This window comes from Cariama cristata, unplaced genomic scaffold, assembly GCF_000690535.1.
Source record: "Cariama cristata isolate BGI_N322 unplaced genomic scaffold, ASM69053v1 scaffold14420, whole genome shotgun sequence".
In the NCBI taxonomy this organism is placed as follows: Eukaryota; Metazoa; Chordata; class Aves; order Cariamiformes; family Cariamidae; genus Cariama; species Cariama cristata.
The window spans coordinates 75,350-100,919 of NW_009594183.1; the positions used below are offsets into that span (position 1 = coordinate 75,350).

A 25,570-nucleotide genomic window follows, 5' to 3' on the forward strand; every position below is an offset into this window, starting at 1 on the left:
TGCAACAGAGAAATTTTCTGTGATTTTTGTGACTTTGATGCCTTCTAGAGCTGACTTACCCTTCAGCCTAATGAAAGGAAGGAAAGTGCTGAAAAAACTGGTGGAGATAGATAGTGATATCAAGAGTTGCCCCATTAGAAATATGCCTTAAAAGCAAGGCATAAGAAGTTGTCACCACTTTTCATCTCCCCTGTTCTGAAGAAGAAAATATAATATCTGTATTGTATGGGGCCATACTTGGTAGAAGAGAAGGCTTATGTGACAACACTAATATGAAATGCAAATAGAAGTAATTAAGAACACTTATGGGAGAAAATACTGTTCTGATGAAACTATACTACTTCATATGTGCCAAAACCCCACTCCTGTTCTTCCTCCTCTCTTCCCACCTCAAAATTACTTCTTTGTAAGTTGTAGACAAGTATAGTCATTGGCTTTTGATGCAAATGTTTTTTGGCTGGTTGCTACATAGCTCTTGGCATTGGTTTTGAAAGGCGAAGTAAATACTTTTAGAGGGATTATTTTCTCTGAAGAATGTTGGGTTGATCTTACTTTTGGATCTTTCTTGTTCCTTGCTGGTTCAATATTAGTAGTTTCACAAACAATAATAAAGGTCAACTTCTGAGACCTGTTCTTGCATTCTGCTTGAGAATGTAATATAAAAGACTTTTCCTACCACGTCACAGGTCTGACAGTATGAAGACTTCTCTGCAGTTTACTGACCTTCAGTCCTGGGCTGTATAGGTGCTTTTCCTATATACTGCACTTGTCAGACAGGTGTATAGCTAGGAGGAGTCATGTATACATGTATATGTATACAAGGTGATTCATGGTCAGAGAGGATCTAAATGCCTAAGATTTGTGTGAGGGGTAAAATTTGAGTTGCCTTGGAGGCAGAATTGGAGCATAAAACTGAACTCTCATACTGTGGCTTTACCTATCTTCTTACCCAAAACAGAGCTTCATATCACGTCTGCTACCCTCTACCATGCTGTTCTTCCTCCAAACTTACCTTCTACTTACAGCACAGTCCAAGTCCTTTCCACCCTGGCTCTGTAGCTCACCAGGTCTCAATCTTTTTATCCATATCCCACTGATGTTTTTTCCAGGTCAAAATTGTGCTCACAAATGCTTGCTGACATGTAAACTTTGTGTATTTAAAAAAGTATTTTCTGTACCCGCATCCTACCTCACTGTAATTGGGCTGTATGAAGGGTGCAAGTAATGTGGCATCACCATTCCTGTAAAATGGAAATATTTGGACATTTAGCTATGCAGGTTTCAGTGTCCCAGAGATCTAGACCTGCCTTTTCCTTGATGAATGAATGAGTAAATCTGCATCCTCCTTTGCAATAGTAAAAACAAAGTGGGAGGGAAACTGTGATTCTACTAGCCAGCATGCAATTTATATTCAGAAGATTTAACTAGCATCATACCTAGTACGAACAACGTCTAAAACTTTGATATTGACTAACTCAAAATATTTGTATAAATAGTATCCTTGCTATTTGAGGATGGTTTAGGATTTTGCAAATTGAGATTTAAGAATACAGACAGTTAGGAAGCATCACATGCAACTTACTCAAGCTATACTACATGAGGTTCATCGTAAAAAGGCTTTTATATTACAGGATATTGAAACAGGTAGCAGCAGTCCCAGTTTTCTTGCAATATATATTTCTATAAAAAGTTTATAAACTAAATGAATTAAACTTTTGCACAAAGTTGATATTGCATATGAATTTATACAGCGATAGCTGAATACTCTTATCTATAAACACATAACAAAATTAAGGATAACAATTAATAGAAAAATACAAGGCATATTTGCCATTCATGTTTAGTGTAATATATAGCCAGTCATAAGTTACTAAAAAAATGCACAACAAAAGCCTGAAGAATACAATCCCTTCTGTGCCACTCCATAATTACTATGAATTTTACAATCATTAGCGGGGGGGAGGGGCCGGAAAAAAGGGAAACCCTAGATTGATAGGAAAAGTGCTGGATTGTTTTCTACTATATATTTTAGTTGAAAAAACCCTTTATTTTCTAAAGAATACTTGAAGTATGTTATTCACACCAGGAATCTCGAATAACTCAGTGAATCTTGAGTCATTTAACCACATGCATGTAGGTATAAATGTATCAACACATTACTAGGTATGTAATCAAATTAAAGCCTTTTCTCAAGAAAACTATTCTTTCATCTTCAGAGAATCTCACACATCTTTAAAGATGTTTTTACTAGCAATAGAAAGTTGTTATTCTGTGAGCTACTGAATCCCACTTAAGTGTCTGCCTACTCTTCTTTTCAAACCATGTAACCTGATCTGAATTGGTTGTTAGGTTTCAAGGTTTGAGGTACCTTTGGATTTGAACTTGAATGCTTTCAGTGTGTGGTCTAATTTAATCATCTCTTTGCCCAAGATTCCTGTCTCTAACTGTCTAGCCAATAACAACTTTGTAAAATCAAGACAGTACAAGGCAGTAGACAGGAAAAAATCTGGTTATGTGACATCTATTAGGAATATCACTGTTGACTTCAGTGGTGTAGAAAGCAGTGGTATCAGCTAATATGTTAGGATCCAAATCCTAAAAAAAGAACTGCTGTGTCCTAAATGTCTTTCAAACTCTGTGCCAAAAGAACCAAACAACAGAGATCCACAGAAATCTGTGGGTAGAAGTTAAATGTCTTTTGATGTAAACTTTGCCAACCGGATGGCAATATCATTCACAATAGCAAAAGCTCAACTAGTAAAAATAGACTGTTTAGCTACACAGATACTACATCTGTTGTATCTTTTCTTAAACTGCCTGGCAATAATGGATGTTGTGCAACCAAAGCACTGAAAGTACTGCACGCTATCAGAACTCCTTGAAAAGATACAGAATCGTAAGCTACAGAAGGCTTCTAGAAGATAGTACCACGTATTTAAAATTATGTTATTTTTAACTCATAAGACGACATCTAGCAAGTGACAGCAAAAATGTCAGAGCTGTATTGTTTCCTCTGCTGATATCTGATAGCCTTAAGTGCATGATATGCATAGCTTTAAACTTGGGGATACTATATTTGTATTGAAAATAATAGCTGTTGGCCAAATTCTGCATTCCAGTATTAAGTACAACTTCTAACAAGCTCACAAGAATCTCACAAGAATCCTTGACTGTCTACAGAAAAAAAAAGTAGCCCTTCTTCTTCCCTTGCATTATGATAGTATATGTAAGAATGAAACATCCGTACTTTAGAGGGACCATTTCAGTTTCATGATTTTTAGTTTCAAAGTAGTAATACCCAATGGCAGATTTTTGCTTTATTGTTTAGAGTCCAAAAAATCTTTACAGATGCCTCTTATAATATCAGGAACCATCTGCTCCAATCCTGTGAACTCCCTAGTGAAGAAAGTATGAGATTCTCTTGGTTCAGAAGCCATGTCTTTCAAGTCATCCAGAGGTGCCCAGGCAACGCCAACAGAGAAGACCGTTATTCCTACAATAAGAAAAAAAAAATATAGTTAAGACCATTCTGCTTATGGATACAAGAAAAACAGCCACTACTACATCTGTTAATTAATCTGGATGAAAAAAGCATGTTTCCATACCTGTAGTCTGTCAAAGATTATTAGATTTTGCCACTAAATAGCAGGAATTAGAAGATTTGTCTCAGTAAAAATCCTGAAGGAAATATGGGCTATCTTAAGAGGTAGTGTCTTAGTTGTTTCTGTAGTGACACATATGAATGTAGCAGTTTTACAATGTCAGTCTTGAAATACAAATAACGCTGTGTAAAATAATTTTGAAAATAAACTTGGATCCTTTGTGCATGCTTAGTGCTTTCAAGCAGCAGCAGCCCAATAAGCTGTTTATTGCCTTCCTAGATGATGATGGAGAGCAGGAGTCATGCTGTATTGGATGGCATCATTGATTGGAGCTTCACTACTTGGCTTTTTATTTTTAATCTACTAATTTCTCTCCTATTTAGGGAAATGAGACTGAGTGTATGTTTTTCACTAAGCTGCCATGAGTGAGTCTACCTGGCTCCATAGCACTGTTTCTATTTTTTTTTTCCTTCCTAATGGAAAACTGTTCCTCAAGGCCTACATTTTGCTGAATTTAAAATGGGTATGATACTTATTTTGCTCACTGGGGCTGTATTTGCAAACTCTAAAATCCTAACATTTACAATACAACAGAAACAGAATGAATCAACTTCTACTGCTTTTAAAGATATGCAATTTACCTGCTTTTTGTGCAGCAGCAGCAGGTCCTCTGACATCATCATAAGACTGACCGTCAGTCAAAATGACAAGGAAATTTTTGTTAGGTCCATCTTTCATTGGCCCAAACACATTTCTGGTCATGAAAGAAATGGCTTCACCGGTAGCAGTGCCACCACTCATGTAGCGAATGTTCCGGATAGCCGAGAGGACTTTTTCTTTTGTGGTGTAGTCTGTGAAGCTGAACTCGGCATGCTGCTCGTATGTGAACTGCACAGCTGCAATCTTGGAACCAATGTCAGAGATCTCAAAAGCCTTTGCAACGTTGCTGATGAATTCAAGCACAAGGCGGAAGTTGCTGTCTCCAACGCTGCTGGAACCATCTATCAAGAAACCGATGTTGACGGAATTGTAGCATGTCTTGCTACACAACATCTGCTCATGTGAACACAATTTTTGGACAAGAGGTTTTACATATTTGGTAGTACCAAACCAGGTGGGCATTTGGTAAGAGAAGAAGCCATTGTTTCGACAGACAGCCTGTTTGAAAACAAAAAGTCAAGTGATTACTGACACAGCAGCTGAATGAATAATAATCAGACACCTATGTGATTTTCTTTCAAAGGCAGGTTAGAAATGGAGCCCAATGGTGGGAGTTTGGGGTGGGTTTTTTGCTTGTTTCTATTTAAAGAAATTGAGGACAAACATCTGCAGTTGAAGTCAGTGAAACCTATAGTATAGCTTATTTTATCTAATAATAAAGTCAACCCTACACCCCAACCTCTGGAAATTTCAAATAATTTAACTTTATTCACGAGAACTGTAACAACTGGAAATTATAACTATGTTTTTTGAAAGCAAACTAAGTCACACCACTGATTATCCAAAGGATTGAAAGTTCTGTATTTTTGCTTATCTACTGAAAATTAGTCTCAGTGTTTTCCCTTTGAACATGGTAAACTTTTCATTTTTTTTTAAGCTATAATGTGTCATAAACACAGACATACAGCTGGGTAGATATATAGCTCCAGTTCATTCAAAGTAAAATGTATTTTTCCGCTAGCTTCCACAAGATGCATGTAAAGTACAAGGTTAATTCAGAAAGGGGTTACACTTAAAATCAGCTCTCCAAGGTGATAACTAATCTGGCAAAGATCAAAATGCAGAAGGGGAGGGCAGGCCTCCGTCATCTCAGGTCATGTCTTTCTATGCCTATAAGTATGTAAGGGTTGGACGTGCCTGCAATACCACTGGGATCAGCAGCAAGCTCTCTTGTGCCTAGAAAAAGCAGAGCTGTAGTGCTTCATTCTGTTCACGCCCTGAGCTATGAAATTCTGCAGAAATTAGACATCTAAAACCTCTCTGTGGAAAATGAGAGGTTGTCTCACTGGAGAGTAAGTAAAGACCTAGTGATTAGAAAGCCCACATGATCTGTAGGTGATCGGTGTTTGAATTCCCACTCTAATTCATATAAAACAAGAATCCAAAAGTCTTTATCCAAGATTAACGTCTTGCACATGAACTTGCTAGGATATGTTTTTCTATATTTCCTGTCTTTGTTGTAGTGAAAGTAAGTAAATAATTATCCATAGAGCAGGTATGGAAAGATATGCTTTCCTGTCTGCCATTTCAGGACACTAGATACCGTATCTGCATTTCATTGCTTTGGCACATTTAACCATACCTGAGTTAGGGGAATCTCCTACACTGAGAATCTTCAGGTAATTACAAAGTCCAGGAGCTACAACTTGGCAAAGACGCTGAACTGGGAGAACAGTGGTACCTTAGTGTGGCCCCTTTAGCAGGAAAAAAACCTCTCAATGTTTCTTTAACCTTCCTAGTGCTGTTCTTTTAAATCACTTATTAGCAGGGATAATTTCATAATCTCAAAAAAATTTCATGTTTTGAGAGAATATTTTATATATGTATATACACATTAGTTCATTAGAATTTTAGCATGAAGTAAGTTCTCCAGAGTTATACCCAGGACTGAAAACGAAATAATAGTATTCTCTCTTACTTTGTCAACAAAACTGATGTCTTGTACCATTCCCAGCTCCTCTGTTGTGGGTTTTGCTACAGATACAATGAATACGTTGACTCCAAATTCTCTGGCCACTATACCAGCTTCTTCTATATCATCTGAGGGCCAGCCATCTAGAAACACTACAATGATCTTGGGAATTCCTTTGCGAGCTCCATTTTCCAAAGAGAAGAATTTCTGAGCTGTGTGCTTCAAAGCTTTCCCTAGTTTTGAACAAAAAAAAGAATATGAAGAAACAATGCATACCATAATGGTACATTTTAGTACCAGTTTCCTATATGAAATTGTGCAGGATTTCTGTTATGATTACAGGTCTAACCCAGTGTGAAAGTGAAATAGTGTCCCAGGAAATTTGATAGTAATGAAGCTTGAAAAACGTGTAAGTTAAAAATAGCAAAAAAACCCCCATAAACAAAACCACCCACAAAAAAAACCCCACAGGTAAAGCTAAGGAAGAAGTCACTGACATTATTTCACCCACAGGTCTAGTTTTGTACAACTAGGAACTAGATCTATTAGTGCCTGCCAAATGGACTGGAAGGAAGAGAGCTGAGGAGCTACCTTAATCTAGCTTGTGAAATGCAACGTATTTGGAATGCTCATTTTCCTCATTTAGCAAACATCTCTTCACAACCACTTACTACTTATTCCAAGTTTATTCTAACTCTTTAATTAGCCACTCAACAAGCAAGAAACTCTAAGCCTTTTAGATATGAATTTGTCTCAAGATATCACTCTGTTACTAGTGAAAAGTCAATTACTGTTTAAACACAGGAAGTGATATTTGTACTTCTACTCTAATAAAATGTGTAATAAGTGACCCTAACTTTTGGATATGAAATGTAAGATGTGGCAATATTCTAGTGGAAAAATGTTGAACCTAATATGAGTGTGGCATTTAAAACACTTTCTTCCCTAAATGAATTGAAAGAACTTCAGTATACACCCACACACGTATATATAAAAATATAGAAATACATATATATGAAAACATGTAAAGAAGTAATTTCTATTTGCATGGAAGTATGAATTCACCTGTGTTAGAATTGCCTCCTCTGAACCCTAATTCCTTTATGGCAAACAAAACTTCTTTCGCAGCAGTGAAATTTTTCAGATAGAATTCAATTTTTGGATATTCACTGTGGAAAAATAAAATAGAGTAACAAAGTATGTAGTTCACTTTTCATACTGCTATGGCGTTAGCAAGCTAAAATACAATTTGAATCATTTTGTTCTTGGTAATATATATTCTTTTCTATGTTTTTAATTATTAAAATAGAATTATGCTCCTCATTTAATGATTCTCACAATCCTTAGCAAGAGGAATTATTTACCTGGGCAGGTAAATTAAAAACAGGCTGATTCTTAGGCTTATCAAACAGCTGAAAACATCAGGTTGACATTACAAACAGAAAAAAAATTGAACATGCCAGATATTAAACTAAATGCATTTGTGCAATTGAAAAGTGGCAGGTTTTCTACTATTTTGTATGAGAAACACCTTCTTTATAAAAAAATCCTGTGAAATGCAGTTTATTTAAAATGAGAAGTTTTAAGGTACACTAGCTGCTGACTCCGTGTAAGAAATGAGAGATTTTAGCTATGCTAAGTTTCCACATTTCACTGTTGATTTACAGCACAAAACAAAAAGCAATTAAGTTATTTTTGCCATGCAAAGAGTAGAAAGATAAACACCTGCAGGTCAAAGAGCTGCTGCTATGAGTAAATGACCCAGTCCTGCACCAGAATCACTAAAATGAATCCCTGTGCCAAGCAGAGTTGGTCTGCAGTGCTGAATCCCCTGGCAGAATAACTGTTAAAATGATACATTTTGAGATATAAAGATTATTGCTTGCAAGATTAATTTCTAATGAAGAGGAGCTGAATGTTCCAGGTGCCTAACTGATTACTCAATTTGCCCACAAATTGTTCCTCACCTTATAGTATTTAAACCCAGGACGGCAAAAGTGGCGTTCATTTCCCCTAGCTTTTAATGTCTACAGTGGACAGAAACTGGATTTTTCAGGACGGAATTCATCATATCCTAAAAAAGCCCCCCAAAGCAGTTCAGACAGTTTGTACCACAGATGTGGTCTTTCTTTCTAGTGACTATAAAAGCAAGCCTAGGTCATTAAATTGGACTCAGACATCTACTCTACAGTTGTCTAAAGGCACAGGAGAGGAACAGTCGTTAATGATGAAAGATGTGATAGAGAAACCCTGTGTTAATCTAGCGGGTGTTTCATCTTGGAATAAGTGAGCTAAAGGCTTCTTTGTGCTGCCTTTATTCCAGAAGCCACAGCCAAAGTGGCTAAGCCTTGGAAAACTGCTGTTACTGAGCACTAGCAAACTAAGCTATGGCTCCAAAGAACTTTTTGCCAATGTGTTGGACTATTTTAGACTGTTTTGCAGTCTGTGAACATACATAGTAGTATGAAGAGTTGGACTTGGTGTTCTTAAGGGTCTTTCCCAGCCTGAATGATTCTATGATTCTATGAATACTCTTAAAATAAAAAAGTAACCATTTACAATTTGAAAATATTAGCTGTAGTAAGCTATAGGTTGGCAAGAGCAGCTTTTTGTTTTGTACATGTACATAGCTACTTGTGACAATTCTCTCTCTACAAGTTTTAAGAAGCGCCATGTCTCCTTTGCAGAGTGCTTTCTGCTGTCTTACTAAGATGAGCTATGAAACTGTCAGCACCAGAGAGGCTGTGAGAAGTCCAGCTGCTCTCTCTATCCAAATACCAAGTATCACAAGGGCAGAAGATGATCAAATTTGTCACGTCCTCTCACATGAACATCTCAGCGTAGCACAAAGCAAACAGTGCTACAGCTGGAAAGAGTTTGCTTTCTTTTGCTATTCATCAGCCATTATTGAGTGAATACTGTTCTGCAAAATAGGGAATGATATATTATTTCTCTTCTTAATCACTCAGTTATATTTTGTGCAGATCTGTTCTTACCTGGCCTGTACGACCCCAACATGAGGCCCTTCCGTTCCAATTCCCAACATCACAGCTACTTTTCCAACAAAGTTTTTCTGCAAATTAAATCTGCGTTGGCCTATGTTGTAACTTCCATCAATGAGAAATGCAATATCAGCTTTACAGTCTGTGAACATCCAAAATAATTAGACTTACTTAACATCAAACAGATGTTAAGATTTTGCTTTGCAGAAGTTAAATCTGTGGGTTCTTACCTTTGTTTCCAGCCTTTTTATCAAGTGGCTTCTTAGGTCTTTTACCTTCAAGTGAAAGAAACAGCATGGATCATTTAAGAACAAGAAGATGAATGGCCAAAAGTGAACCAGAAAAAGCTCAGACTCCACAAATTACATTGCAGTCTATCTGTAGTAGGAACTGTCAATCAGTTTAATTATTAAACTGGTGCTACTACTGTTTTGCTCCTTGGAGAATATTCTTTTTCAAATGAAACAGTTTAACCTTCCTTTCTACACCTGCCTAGCTGATTACTGAAACACAGAAAGCTGGGTGGATTGCTGTAGCTCACCATCTCAAGTGCTACCATTTCTCAGTTAGCAATCCTGCTGTATAGCGTGCAGTTTTAATGATTTGGAAGCAAACCACGACTTAAACTGTAAAGCAAATGGTCTATTCACAAACAACATACAAGTCCAGTATTTATATACCACTAACCTTCATAAAAAACTGATACAGCCTTTTAATGCAGCATTTTATGTGGAAAAATTCACATAACATCTAAATTTCTGCTGCACAAGTCCTGACAGCACTCAGCTGTTGAGTAGTTCTTCCAGAAATAATTCATTATCTCTGTCTTCTCTGTCACTTAAAAGGAAAGAATATCCCATAGGCTCATGAACTCTTCCCTTCATGTTCCTTTATGTTATCTGTATTACTTTTCCAAATTAATTCAAGTTATTTGTGTTTTTTTTTTAAAATTTACCTAAACACTACTGAAATCAGAATCAATCTCCCTAATTACAGATGATTCCTCTTTTTGCTGATGAAAGATACACTGCAAAACCAGATACAGTATATGTTTTCTTTGTTAAAAATAAATGAATCGTATGAAACATGTCATTTTAGCCAGAGATTCACACACTGCAGCACATCTTATCACAAGAGACTTCCCTTGTCGCAGAGATCTCATACCTGTAGAAGGACGTGCTGTTGATACTGATCGTCCAACTGCTTCAAGCACTGTGTTCTTGGTATCTGTTAAAATATTGGAAGAATAAATTTACTGTATTTTAGTGTATTTAGATGAAATTACAAGTGCTTGAAGAATACTATATTTCCAATAACCTTTCCTCATCATCTGCCATTAGCTACTCTGGAAGTAGGACACAGACCTAGACAGGTCTTTGATGTGATCCAGTATTGCATTCCTTGTTTGGTAGGTAATGAACGTCTCCTCTGAGCTTCTGTATTTGAAACAACAGCAGCTGATGAGTAATTACAGCATATCTAATTGATGAGAGATTTTGAGCTGTAATAGCCGTTATTTCTAGTGGATAAATTCAGGACTTGATCTGGAGAAGTGGATTTCACTTACACCCTCACCAGAAGCAGCTGTAATTCCAAGTTCTTAGCTATTAATTTGCAATGGACACTACACAAGGATTACTAGTATCTTAGAGATAGTAGGATGAATTTTAGCTGTGTAAACAATAAGAATGCATTAGAGAGATCTCTTTCCCAAACTTTGAAAGAATATACTGGAAAACACACATACTTTAATATTTTTGAAACCACAACAACATATATAACCAGTAGGCTTCTTTATACAATTTTATGAGGGTGGTTTAACCTTGCCCAAGTGGCAGGGCATGATAACTGGTTTGCAATCGGGCACAGTATCTCAACTATGGAGACAAAAACTTCTGAAAAAAACACTATGTCACACTGTAGCTTAATGACCACATCACATCTAAGTTGACGTTATTCCTATTTGTGGAGGGTCAGTGTTCGGTTTGCAGGGAATGCTACACAAACTCTTAAATGGCCCAACAAGTGCTACTGCCTGCACAAAGGCAGGCAGGGGGAGAGAAGGGATAAAGCTATGTGGCTGGAAGTGGTAGGAGGACAGGGCTGCAACAGCATGATCAAAGCACTGACTTTGATCGGCTTCAACTGTTATGGAACTGCACTGTCAACTGTCTGCTATCACGTCATTATATTCTAAATAACTGTGATCCATTTGTATGTATTGGCTTCTGCTATAGACTAACTGGTCTAGCTGGAACAGTATTTTAAGGGAATTGTGGAAAAATGAAGATAAAATAATGAATTAAAAGTGAAAACTTTTGTTACTACACTTCAGTTAGCAATCACATTTGTTTATTCATACAGGAGCATTGAAGAAGTTTCCTACAGTTCTGTTAATATTTCAAATGTAGTTTGCAAAATAAGTGTGATCCACCTACGAGTCACTGAGAAAGACGAAGCCCATCTAGCGAGTGCCTGAGACTGGATCCCGTTGGCATTTACAGCAGGGTAGTTTTCCTGTCCTGGGAGAGTCTGTACTCTTACAGTTCCTCCTGCATTGGTGATTACCCCCCTGAGATACAAAAAGAGTTGTTATAAATCAGACATTTTAATCACAAGAAAAAGCAATACAATTATACCATCATTAGTATATTGGACACTAGCATCCTGAAGAAGATGCCAAATAGGCAGGCAGTTGTGTTCAAGATAAAACAAACCATAAGTTGCTGAGAAAAACTTTTAAAAGAAACAATTCTGCAGAGCGCCACACAGGCTTGGGAAAAAAAATGTTAGGATATTCTAAAATTCTGGTAGTGTTCAGACTGACGCACAACAGTGATGTTTCAAGGACATGTCAATTCTTAAGTGAAAATAATAATGTTATTTTTAGAGTCCAAAATTCAACGCTCAGCTTCTCTAAGAGGGATTAAAACTTAGGTGCTTTGTAGTACTTGGGCAGGTACAGTACAGTGGGAGACAAACCACCATTTCAAGCCTATTTAAACACAGCAATGTGTGCCTTTGTGTTTATTTTTATCTATTTGGCTTCCTGATTGAAAAGAGGTCATGGCCTAATCTGGTTTAAAACGTTGTGAAAGTAGAATAATCAAGATCACAGTTTTGAAAACCTCGCATATATTTCTGGTAGTATGAGCTCTGGGTGTTTGTGGCAAAGGCAACTTCCACATAAACCTCCTTGTGTACCGCCGCTAAAATACACGCCTCATTCACGGATGTGATTTGCATTTCTAAATTGAACTGTGGTGTTATATACTTAATTCTTGTAGCTTGGAAGATTATGATAGTAGTTTCAAAATACACAGATCTTTTCTCTTTTAGGAATACCGTGTAAAGTATATAGACAGAGGAGCTTTAGTAAAGCTACCCTGAATGAGTTTAAAGTCAGATTATAAGGTTGGCAAATACAAAACAGCACTTCACAGCTCTTTGAAAAACAGTGAGAAAAAAGTCAGACCAGAGCCTCTAACTGGGTATTTTTAAATGACAGGAAAATTCAGTAGCGTCAAAATTTTCTTTGGGAAAAATAACACAATGTATTTAGAATATTTCCACCTAATTAGAACAGAGTTTTCTTCTCCAGTACCTGGTTCTCTTCAGCATTCAAGCCTTCATTTGTCTCTCAGTCTTAATGGATAAGGAAATATGTGTCAGAAATAGAATACATATGTTTAATTGGAACAGCTTCTAGTTTTAGTTTATACTTGCAATTTTAGTGAAGTTACTTTGGGTTTACATCAGTAAACCGGATCTGTGCCCAAGTTCGTTCCTAAGAGTTTAGTGTCTCTTCCTGCTTCCTTTGTTGTGGACTCGCAACTTTGAGCGCCGGCTGAATTAAACTTAAGATGACATTCATACTGAAAGCTCAACCTAAGAATTATTCCTAGAAGCAATGATTTCAGCTTATTTTAGGCACAGTGTGACCAATTTTGTCTATATTCCATTTTGTCTATTGGTCTTTTCATTTTGATTGCCATGTAATCATTCAGGGAAAAAATAATCTTCTAAATAGTTTCCATTGAATTTGGAAGCTTTCCACTGAAACTGGAGTAGATTTATTTGCTCCTTACCTATTTATTGAAAACATTTGATTCTTTATTTCATCACAAATCATAAAGCTCTAGACTGCCTTCTGAAGACACCATATTTCCATATAACAGATCTGCTATTTTTAATACAAGTGTGGGGCTCATACTAGATGTGAATATAACATGAACTATAGCTTTATGAAAGTTAATCCTCTTTTCTTGCCATTTTGTTCTGTAGGTAAATTAACAACTGCTCAAGCCATCTTTTACAATCTCATCAGTTTTACTTGGGATGTTTATTCCAAAAAGTTTACTCAGAGTGCATGCTTATATATGCAGAAGTGGAATAAACCATATTGTCAGTCCGCCTTTTTATTCTGAATCAGATTGGCAAATGCCTTTCTGTAATCATTTATGATTGACTTCAAAAGCAAGACTCATCCTGTGTAGATCTGCAGTGGTATTTAAACAGTGAAGAAGTGCCTATGCATTTCCTCAGAATTATTTATGTCATTATAATCTGCTTTGATTTTCACTGCTGTTCTTTACTTCTGTGCAATTGACTTGCATGCCATGGCTGTTTCCATTAAACTGGAACTCTGCAAATTTTCCAGGGACAGCCTTCACTTCCTTACTCACTATGTTTCACACTACTGCCAGCACTGCTTGACAACAACTTTTTATATAAACTGTCAGTCCATTCTCTTGCCTAGCTTCACTGTTAATAACAAACTATAATTTATACTCAAATGGTATTTTTCACTCAAAATACACACAAATTAAACAGAAAAGCAGATACATGAGGAAACAATTCAGTACCTCACTGCGCAATAGCTCATGGAAAAAAGTATACTGGCCAAGGGCAGCAGAAGATATGGGAAGGTCTTACAAAATATAGGAATTTCATCTAAAATATACTTAAAAATCTGAATTGAGGTAAACAAGCAGAAGCTTTTTAGAGCCTCAGGTACCTCCTCAAACTAATGTGCAAGAACCATTTACCTGCACTCTCAGAGAAAGAGATGCAGGGCTGGCTTGCCTTTGCTGAATTTTGAATGTTTTTCAAGGAGCCTGCACATCAAAACTGATGCCTAGACCACAAAGAGACTCTTCAAGCTATAGGAGATGACCCTTATAGATATAACTGCAGTCAGTAATCTTGGACACAGCAGTAGAAAGCTGTAAAACCATGTCCTGTTAAAAGAAATATGAAACACGAGATTTTCACCTGATGAAGACCTTTTTCCTCTGGGAAAATTTTCCATTGTTTCTTAGAATTTGTAAGACAGGTGACAGATTTGGCCAACAGAGAGAGCACTTTTTACAGCATGCTTATAAACTATTGGCTTGTTTAAAAATGTTGGAGATGAAGCCAAGTGGCTATTCCCTTAAATGGGCTTAGTTCAAAGTGTAAGGTAAGTATCAGCTAGACAAAATTGTCTATAGATAACAAAAACATTGTCAGTGAAATAGACGAAGATTGTCTTTCCCCTTGTTGTATAATAGCTTTACAGAGTGAAGAGGAATAGATTTGAATACAGACTGAATGTTCTATGCCAAGGAGAGGTCCCAGGCCCAAGGGCAGTATTGCTGTAACTGAGCTGTTAAAGAAGTACATATTGAGCTGATTTAGTCTTGCAGTCCAGAAGCAAAATGTTTGCTCAGAAACTCACATGTTTTTATGCTAATCATTATGCTCATCATATATGTCTATAGGTAGGCTATCTAATTTTTCAGCAGAAGGGAGAGACCAGAAAGATGAAGGCCTGCCATATTACCCAAGAGCACAATTTTGACCTGAAAGTTCCTGTTACTAACAGAGTGCCGGCTGTGATAGCAGCTGGCATTTCCTATAGGGTCCTTTGATGAAAATAGTTATCCTCAGGGACTTAAGACAGCAGAATTACCTGAATTCCCCTCTTTCCTTCCTACTATCAGCAGCTGCATCAGACTCCTTTGTCATCATCCACCTTTTTCCATTGCTCCAAGAAGCATCCTTCCTCCTCTTTTCAAAACTTCAGCCTCCTACTGCTGCCTGATTGCCCTCAGGGTTTCATGCCAGCATCCTCTGGCCCCCTAGGTTGAGGTCTTTCTGTCTCCTCTGCACCCCTATTGCTTTTGGCAGGAAAGAAGGCTCAACAGCAGAATCAGGCACTATCCCAAAGTTTCCCAGGGGATCTACAGCTGCTCAGAAATCCCTCTGGCCAAAAAATATTTTTGTCAATGTTCTTCTAGTTAACACTAGGGCAGCTCAGGGGCCTTTCATGGTTGTGGTCACTTTGTGGCCAGATTGGTAATACCAGGATATGCTTTTGTTACGCTTGAGTTCTGGGACTTCAATGTTTAATTAGAAAAGATTCTATCCTGTGACTAGTTAGGAAGGTTATGAGAAAATTTACATGCCTATTTAGCATCTAAAAACTACCACATTGGGCTAGGTCTCCATTTAGTGGAACTGGCACTAGAACAGAACGGCACAAGCTGAGAACCTAGTCCTTCGTTTGACCTTCTGATTATTAATCCAATTAATCACTCAGTTGTAGGTTTAACCCAGTTCTTCATGCCTACATAGTGTCAGCCTGGTAGGAGGTTCTCAGTTCTTCCCCTGATAAATAAATCTTTTATTCTTCTGCCCAGAAAAAGAACAATATTAAATAAATATTCCATTTCCTGACAGTAATTACACATAAAATAAGGAGAGAAAAAGCCAAATATAACAAACTAAAACAGGCAGAAAGCTTATTCATCTGTAGTATACAGAATTATTTGTAGCTGAATTCTGCTAAAAATTCTTTACACATATAGTATTTTCTTGTGTTAATAATTGCCTCACAGTAATGAAACTACTCATAGGAATGAGCATTATTTAGTTTATACAAAATTAAGGCATCAGGCCTCAATTTGGCCCCAGCACACAAAATGGAGTGTGTGTGGAGCAGGGAACTGACCCATGCTCACACAATTGTTTTCAGTTTATAAAAAAAAAAATTAAAAAAGCACTGCTCCCAAGACTAATGCTTCTTGAAATGCTGAGTAGTTGCCGGACTCTGCTTTCTAGAAGATAACAGGAACAATCATTGCAGTGGCACAGGCCTGGTACTCAACAGTGCTTAAGGTATAGAGCTATGTTGCACTCACCATGCAATGTAATGTAGGGTATACCTAGTTTTAAACTAGATGTGGTTGTTTCAGTTATTCGGAAGAAATTTACAAAGTTCTCAAAGCACGTATCTAGTTACATCACACTAACAGCAAATTACAGTGATTACCTATTAGTGATATATTCTTGGAGTTACTTTGGCACCAATCAGGAGTTTAGCCATCGTAACAGAGAGAGAAGGAGCAAGCATTTTATATGGGGTTTTTTTTGGATTTTACAGCCTGCACTGAAATTAGCTGAGAATTAAACATCTGTCACCTCTCCTCCATTCATCAATCCTTTTTTACCAGGACTAGTATTTATGGCTGCTAATAGTTGCAGCAAAACCAACAAAGCATTCTCATGTAGCAAATTCTATTCTGAGTGTGAGAGGCAAACAGGACTAACAGCCCCCGAGTTAAAGGTAGTCTTTAAAACCAGCAGTTCTCCTAAATAAATTTTCATCTATATTCTGCTTTTTCAAAATGCTTTTTTACAGTCTGTCATATTCAGAAGGCTTGAACATTGTTAATTTATATCCTTACTGGAAGACACAGATTAGAAGGTTGAGTATATTTTAATCCCTTCATTGCTATTAGGGCCTTCATTATTCTCACAATGTCTCTGGAGACAGATTGTTGGATGCAGATTTTACAAACAGGGGTGCATATTTCACAAGTAGTATAATTTATATTGACACTTACTATGGAAAAATATGGATTTTTCTATACTCCTGTGCTCTGGGCTGGAGAACAATACTATGCGTAGTTTACAAGGTACAGACTTCAGTGAAGAGCTAAGTGATACATAAATGCCTGTGCTTTATTATCTAGGGGAAGACTATGCAAATCTTTAAAGGAAACCTGCATCTTCCATGTCTTGTACCTCCTACTTTTGTAAAAGTATTCCCCAGCTGTGATGGAACTGAGTCCTACCAGCTTTCTTGGTGGGATTTCTGTGACAGTCAGTCAGCACTGTCAAGGGAGGTTCATGACCGCTGCCTAGTTGAACTGGTTAGGAACTTCTCTGACATTTCAGAAATGCTCAAGTCTTTAATCCCTTTGGAAAAAGGTCTTGATAGCAAGAGCTTTACCCCCCCTAAGTCAAGTCATCTTTGGCAACCAGTAAAGAAATGGAATGTTAAAGTAAATGGCTACATCACTAAATACAAACATTGTCTTAGAAAAAAGACAATGGGAAGAAATCTCAGTTCTCCTATATAAGTTTGTTTTTTTTAAAAAAAGACATTTGATCCAGACATTCTTTCACAAACTTTTTGTATATACTTAAACTAGGAAAAGTGAAGAGCTGAAGTTTAACTTTTTTAACACTTGAAGACACTTAAAGCACACTTAATGGAAGCATTCATTCTTTTTACAGAAGGATTTAAAGGAAGCATGTTCTAGCAATAAATGCACATGGATACACGTAATTATCTTTGAAACTAATTCTTAAGCTTTAAAAGCAAATACACAGACCCCCCCAATACCTCCCAAGTTCTTTGTCTACCCCTACAGTACCTTAGCTCTTAGTCTCCTTTACAGCATTTGAGAAATTCCAGACAGTTTCTACTCAAAGCCCCTCCTTAAATCCAATTTTAAAAAATAGTTCATTTTAGTTTAAAAACTATAAAAATAATCTGAATTTTGGAAGTCTTGTAAGAGTTATAGGATTTTAATTGACACTTCTGTATAGTAATGGTAGCCTCCTAAATATTATTTTAAATGCTTAGTATGTCTATTATAGCATTTAAAGTATCAAACAGTGAATATTAACTAAAAAACCCCTTTATTTTCCTCTTATCTTCTAGTCATTTATTTCTCTGTAAAATTTTAGTTTGCTTTTTTTAATAAAAAATACTCTGATAGCAGAGTTCAGCATCACATCAGTATATTCTGAAAGAGTTTCTTTCTGTTGCTTGAGGATAAAAAAAAAAGAGATCGAAACTATTCCCCCATTTCTTTTAAATGCTTTGTTTCACTTAAGCTTTTAAGAGAAGTTTCAGCCTTTCCACAAGAGCAGGAGTCATCTTATCTGGAATACACAAATATAATAAGATGGTGTAATTTTTTTTCTTTGTTCAACTGTAGTTTATGTATATATTAACATAAATGTACCTAGAAGCTAAATAAAACTAGTTTTAAGAATTTCAGTGATGCTCAAAGAGATTCTGGATAACTTACGTTGTAACACACAAATGCTAATGAAACCCCATTCATATGAACAGGACATTAAAAGAGGTCTCTGTAATATAATATGATACCTCAATATAATTATTTGTATCAAGAATACCTCTTGAAACCCAAGTAATTTAGATTATATGCATGATGAAGTCTTACTTTTTAATATATTGATGTTTAATTACAGAATTCTCAGGAATCAGGAAAAATTTGGGCAGGATGATCTAGTCTGCATTTTTGCTTCAAGATAGCATCAATTATAGTTATCTAGTTATTAGAGGCAGATGGATGTCTATCTGTTTCTGGAAACTGCACTGTCTATTGCAGTTCCTATAATATCTCAGACCATCTAGTCTGTCCTTATTGTTAGATTTTTCTTCATGTCCAATTCAAATTTCTGTCCTCTCTTAAGAGCCATGAACACGTTACAAAGTTTTGAATTTACTTTGTGGTAGGAAGCATATTGCAAAAGGTTTAAGTTAACAAGTATCATCTTGTACAGCCAGTTCATAGATGAAGCTGAAAATCCTCCTTTAATAACGAAAAGCATTCTCAAAGCATTAAAATCAAAGTCTGGAACTCCCTGTAGACTGACAGTCAGGAAACAGTCTGGCTTCCACAGGCATCTGAAATAGATACCTCACTGTCTCCATCTGGTTTTGTCCAATATTTCCTTATTAAAAATTGATCCAAGAGAGAATTTACCTTGCAAATAAGTAATTAAATCTTTGTCCTTCCTCAAACAAAAAAAACAACCCCCAAAACCCCCAGATAACCTCAATAAGATATCTGCCAGCCTGTTTTCTTTCCCCTGTGGAATGATTATTGCTTTTCTAATGACATCTATTTAACAAGGGTTATCAGGAAGTGAATTCAGCTAGATTTTGGTCTAATTAAGAGATCATTAAGTAGACTAACACCCAGCAAGCAACTGTCAGAAGAGAAATGCTGTAACAAAAAAAACATAACACTGATTAAAAGTAATAGTCTACAGACCACTTTCAGCCAAATCATGAGTAGGTCTGTTTGCATAGGAGTTTAAACTGATTTCAATAATTTCAGAAAAAAGGTCATGTAAATGAAAGTCAGAAAGTGAATCTGCTTTTGTTCTCCAATTAGTTACTATTTACACTGTATCCTTCCATGTCTACCAGTGACACAGAAGTAATCTTGCAGTGAAAGTCCGTCTGCTGCTGTGCCACTTCAGAGAAAGTTAATAAAGTGGTTTTCAGGAACACTTAAACACAACTCAGATGGCTGGGTGGCTTGCAAGTTATTTTTCTTCCTTGTTCTCTCTTCTCCTAATGACATTCCTATTGAGTTAATAGGACTTCCAAAGTCCAGAAAGATCTTTATTATTATTGCATCAAAAGATTAAGATTTAAACGTGTGGCAAGACTATATAAACTTGCTTGACACATTGATTAGCAATCATCTGACTTACCTGTGTATGGCAGCTCCGCAGATACTGGAAAGAGAGGCATAAACTCCATCCCCAAAGACATAAAATTGCCATAGAGGACAGTTTGCTGGGCAAAGGACATCTTCTGTCCCCTTTCTAAGGTCAAGTCCTCTGGTAAAGCACGTGATAGCAGTGGGAGCTAGAGAAAAAAGAAGAACCTGTGACCTGAAAGTCTTAAAGGTTTGTTGTGGTGGAGATTTTTTAATCTCTCCACAGTTTCCAAGCTTAAAGCAATTTTTGAATTTTAAATTAGGTAGCGTCTCATCTTATGCTCCAGTACGTCTACAAAGACATCTTTGGAGCTTACAAATGTACAGTTATGATAAGGAAGAACACACTTAAATTATTTGTGGGAAAAAAGTGGCAGAAAAAGGTGGAAAGGGCGACAAAAAAAAAAAGAACAAACAACACTAAAACAACATTAAAATAATATCTAATGAATATTACAGGAGGAAAAGCAATTCACATCTGTAAGTTTACTGCAGAGACAGAAGGGTAAGAGGAAGACCTTTGAGGGCTGGTTGAACACAGGAGTGGGTGGCACTCTCCAAGGGAGACATTAAATGACACTGACATCCCCACAGTAATGTCCAGCCATAAGACATCAATGAATCACTCAGGAAACTCTGAATCTTCTCTCCAGTGGCATTCATGAAGCAGGCTGAGAGCAGCATTTCCCTTAGCCTCTGCAATAAATTGTACCAAGGCCAGCAGGAAAAAAGGAATACCATCTCCTTGCTCCAGTAATATAGTAATATCTAGAACATTCATATCAATTCATTGCAATGAAGTTTACATCCTTATCATTGTGCAAAGGACTGTCAGATTCACCCAGTGAAACACAAGTTAGCTATTCAGCTGAGGCACATGCATTTTTCACATAGAACTCTGCCTTTTTCTTAGAAGTTGCTCCTCAGATTATCACCATTAAACTTTCACTGTGCTTGCATGTGTGCAATGTAGGTACGCAGACACAAATTTACACCAGTATACAATTTTGCCTGGCAAATTGATGCTTTTTCTTTTGAAAACTTAGAGGTCATTATCTTGGATACTTACTACTACCCTTCTGCTACACAGGACAGCACATTCAGCTAGCTAGGGCTTTGGCTTAGATCAACATCAATTCAGCATCTTAAGTTCAACCCATGACTGGATATTTATTCTGAACTTCCTAAGAGCACTCTCTGCCCTTGCTGAGCACTAGAAGGTGCAAGAACCTTTTCTATATGCACTCAGAATATTACTTTTTCACATTATTAAGATGAGAGCTGACAGAGGCTGGCCAATGTACCAGTGCACACACCACAGCATTATATCCCAAGGAGAGTGTTTCAGGGATCAGTGATCTGTCTCTCACCTGCTTCCCTGTCCACACTCTTACCCTAGGGTGCTTACTAACCCCAATGTAAGCTGCTTGTATTTCAAAGTAGTTGGAGCATGTGCTGCTCCTCATCAGTGGATGGAAAGATCATACCTCCTGCTAATCACACTGACTTTAGAGCTGAAAAGCAGAACAGTTACAACTAGTGGTGCACAGGGAATTGTGTCTGTTCATTCTGGCTGCATAAATCGAGCACGTATGTTCACAGACCATGCATGTAGTTTTATTCTTAAGTATATGTAATCCTCATTAAGGCTATACTGAAATTATGTTAAACTACCTCATCACAACTTCCTGAAAAATCTTTGCTGCTATTTCACAGCACAAAGATGTGACTTAAGTGTGCTAAATATGTCTATATAGTCCAGAGTAAGAAAAAAGAAAGCAGTGAATACTTCTTCATTTTTCCCTTCAAGATACTAAAAGCTGTCTACCTAGCAAGACACTGTAAAGTGATTTAATCTGATTCTCAAATATCCTAAGAAATAAAGAAGTTTCTTTTAGGACTTACAGTCTTGCCTACTCGCATCCTCTCCATGTTTAGTTTTATACATTTGCCTTAAAAACAAAAATCTGAAAAACCAAGCAGAAACACTAAGCTTATACCTAGAAGCTCTATATTCTCATTGTTAAAAGTGCTGTATTATTGGCATTATGCTAAAAGAAGTTGAATTACTTTGCTGTTTGAGTCCCCTAATCCTTTCATGAAAGTTCTACAAGTGTGTTAGCTGATTACTGGGCACTAATCAAGCAATGTCCACCAAATGACAACTAGCAAGACCATCAGAATAAAACAGCAGCTGGGAGGCTGGATATCCTTGGAGGAATCACTGCAATGAGCTGTAATCTCTGCTCTCACAGTACTGCTTGTGCCATGCACCCTGCAACATTTTTCCAGCCTCTAAAAGTGCAAGATGTCACAGGAAGTTTTAATACCCGTCATTTCTATTGTACTGTACTTGACTGAATTCCTTGGCAGGCCGTGCATGCAAAGAAAATAATTAGACAGTTAATTAGTTAACAAACCCTTTCTCACTTGGAGATCTGTATTTCTCTTACTACTAGGTACTTACTAATTAAGTTATACATCAGACTAACATTTGACATAGCACAAAAGATCGTGGGGTGGGAAGTGGGGTGGGGGTGGATAGCACAGAATCTTGCTGTGTTTTCCCTAGTTATGAAAACACAGAAATCTATTGTAGCCCAGCCATGGGATTTTTTTGTACTGGCAACCTAAAGACTGTCATGGTCCTTGTCTACACCATGGGAGGGGGCTTCTGAGGGAAGGGAGCAAGCTGCTGCTGTGTGAACTGAAGAGCTGACACACTGTAGCTAGGGGCTTTAGCAGTTCGTACCTCAGTTGGATCAGCAGAGGTAAACACACACACTTTGAAGTACAAGATGCTGTTAATTAAAAGCAAAAATTTCCTTTTGGTTTTCTACGTAGGTAGATACAGTTTTCTAAAAGCTATAATTGAGACTAAGATTAGGAATGTTAGGTACAGTATCAAAATGAGAAGTACTGGGTACCAAAATCAAGAAACACAGTACCAACTCTGCAGTGGATTTTGTTCTTCCCTGTTAGTTAATGTATCATCAGCTATCCAACCCGTAAAACTAAAAGTAGTCCATTGCGAACAGAAAAATGTATTAATTGGATTTGAATACAAAAGAATACAGAATAGATCAGTCCGTAAGCTAGCAAAGAACATTTCCCCAAATTTCATGCGATATTACTATTAAAATTGAAGAAGAAGGTGGTTGTTTTTGTTAGTCTATCCGAGATACTTCATCACAGCAGAAACTGCCAAAGAGCTATACATATAAAGTAACTGAGCTAAGCCCCATATGCTTTAATCACTGTAATTTAAGAAGGCAAGAGCAGTAGCAGTGGACGCATTTCTCTGGGTACTTATGTGATCCAGTACTCTAAATACATGTATTTTTGGATGAAGGAAAGACGAGATTGTAGTTTGCAGAAAAGTACTCAGTCCTAGACTTCTGCCCATTCTGGATTCTGATGAAGACTAGAGACCTACTATATGTGATATAAAATTAGGCCTTCAGAACTGTAATAAAATGACCATCATCCCATTCTGTCAAGACACACACTCTTTAAGCCTCACAGAAACACACTGCATCAGTGTAGACTGTAAAAATGAAGTACAAAGAGAAGAAATTGTATTTCTTCCTGATTTAAGCTGTATTTAAAGGTAGGGATGAATGTCTTCCATCACTGTAGACCTAAAAAAGAAAAAAAAAGCAAAGGCTCACTTCTCTCCTAAAACAACCATCCGATAACCATGCTTTCCATCATTCCATCAGTTTCCATCTTTTTGGTGCCTCATCCCATGTACTCTGATTTGCCCCAAATAGCTGTTTCTTATGCCTACATATAAAAGTTGTCACTTAATTTTTGACAGGAGTCAGTAATTTAAAAGACTCTAGAAAAATAAAATCCATAGCCAAAATGTGAGCTTTTCTAATCTTGAAGTTTCCATGCATTGCTTTGGCAAAGCAGAGTTTGTTTATGTAAAGGAAAAAAAAATCCCTATGTACATAATTACAAAAAAATTAGGGATTCTTAGGCGTAACATAGCTTTATGAGTAATAAAAGAGATAAGGAAACCCCTATTATGCTTCTTATTGCTTTTAGTATTTAGTATTGTTTCTTTGCAAAACAGGAAGACTTGAAGTCTTTTTTTTTAATCTTTAGAATTCAAACAAGCCTGCTTTTTATATTTTATGCAAGGAATACTCCTACAAACCTTATCCATACTAGAGAAAAAAAGACTTACTAGTAGAACTATACCTGTTTATATTTTGGAAAATATGTTCACAGATTACATACTAATTCATGTAGTCTTAAGTACATATCCTGATCTAGACAACGGCAGCAGGATTTAAGAAACTTGGTCAGGGCTATGTCATTCATTTCAATCTGAGACTTGCCCTTTTCTGACCACCTTAAGGTTGCTTACCATCACATGCCAATATTCACACACCCATGCAGTCTCGTGTAGAGTAACCAGAACTGTTGAACTCAGCAGTATTTGTATGCATTTCAGGGGAAGTATAAGGAAAGGTAGAAGATTCTTTAAGATCTCCCCAAGTAGTTATGAGCCTAAATACAGTAAATTTTGGGGGAAACTAGTGTTCTTCCATTATTTTTGAACAACAGAATTTAAGCACTTTTATAAAAAACCTCCTGCAAGATTCTAGTTCCATAACCAAATGCTACTGAATTTAGGCTCAGAATAGTGGTGAGAGACAATATCTTACAGTAACTGTTCACATTTTATATTACAAACACATTGTGGTACCAATATTCCACCTTGCCAATATTCCCTTAATGTTAGTTTAGCTGGTTTCAGATACCTTCAGATTACAGTGACTTCTTCTCCAACCCTGGGAGGAAGCACTACAAAAAACCCTGACAGACTGTTGGCACTTCATCTGTAATGCCCCTGTAAAAAAAAAAAAAAAGAAAAAAGAATTGATGTTGTAGTAGGTTTTCTATTGCTGTGAATTTTTTTCCTATTTTAGCCATAGCACTTCTGTGAGATACAGCTATTCTCAGTTTAGCACAAAAGAATTTTCAAAATGCTTGATTGAACACAAAATGATCAGCAAATCCTGCTTCCTAATGGCTGTGAAATCCTGGACAACCATTCAGAAAAGCTTGAGGTCACTCACCTTCTGCAGGCCAGGCCTGCATCTGGAAGCGCATCCCTCTGGGGGTTCCTGCCCTCCTTCGGCGAAAGGCTCCACTGGAAGGGGCCAACAAACCGCTTGCATCCTTCTGGCACATTCTTTCTTCAGCTGCTTCCTATGGCTCCTGGTTCCCACTGATTGACTGGCTCCAGGAGAGCCCACTCTCCGGCAGCAGGGATGCAGTCCAATAGGGCATGGTGCAACAGGCAGCCCCTGCCCTGCTAGGTATCTTAAGTATGTTCTTTCACTTTCCAGATCAAAATAATGGCAGGGCAGGTTTAAAAAGTTTTTAATAAATTCCATGGTCAAAAATACATCGGAGATCCTCCGATTGCTAAGCACTAGGTGAGTGCCTTTACAATACACGCAAGCACACTCCCACTCACTCTTGCCATCAGCACTCCCC

The 25,570-nt window shown here is 37.1% G+C and overlaps 1 protein-coding gene across 1 annotated transcript; it reads right to left on the bottom strand.

Moving 5' to 3' along the window:
- Window positions 1-3,098: 3,098 nt before the first annotated feature.
- On the bottom strand, window positions 3,099-25,261 carry COCH (cochlin). Its single transcript, XM_009697145.1, has 10 exons — window positions 25,147-25,261; window positions 20,046-20,202; window positions 11,675-11,808; window positions 10,401-10,463; window positions 9,467-9,511; window positions 9,231-9,378; window positions 7,300-7,403; window positions 6,241-6,467; window positions 4,244-4,760; window positions 3,099-3,493 (listed from the first exon to the last, which is right to left on the bottom strand). The coding sequence occupies exons 1-10, from the start codon at window positions 25,259-25,261 to the stop codon at window positions 3,318-3,320; spliced, it is 1,686 nt and encodes a 561-aa protein (XP_009695447.1). The 3' UTR covers window positions 3,099-3,317.
- Between the last annotated feature and the right edge of the window lie 309 nt (window positions 25,262-25,570).

What these genes read in the sequence shown, in the direction of transcription:
- COCH (XM_009697145.1), bottom strand. Translation starts at nt 25,261, where the DNA reads ATGTGCCAGAAGGATGCAAGCGGTTTGTTGGCCCCTTCCAGTGGAGCC. An exon ending in TTCGTCTTTCTCAGTGACTC is followed by an intron (nt 10,464 to 11,674) that starts GTAGGTGGATCA and finishes ATATTTTAACAG; the next exon opens with ATACCAAGAACACAGTGCTT. An exon ending in TAAAAAGGCTGGAAACAAAG is followed by an intron (nt 9,379 to 9,466) that starts GTAAGAACCCAC and finishes GGATGTTCACAG; the next exon opens with ACTGTAAAGCTGATATTGCA.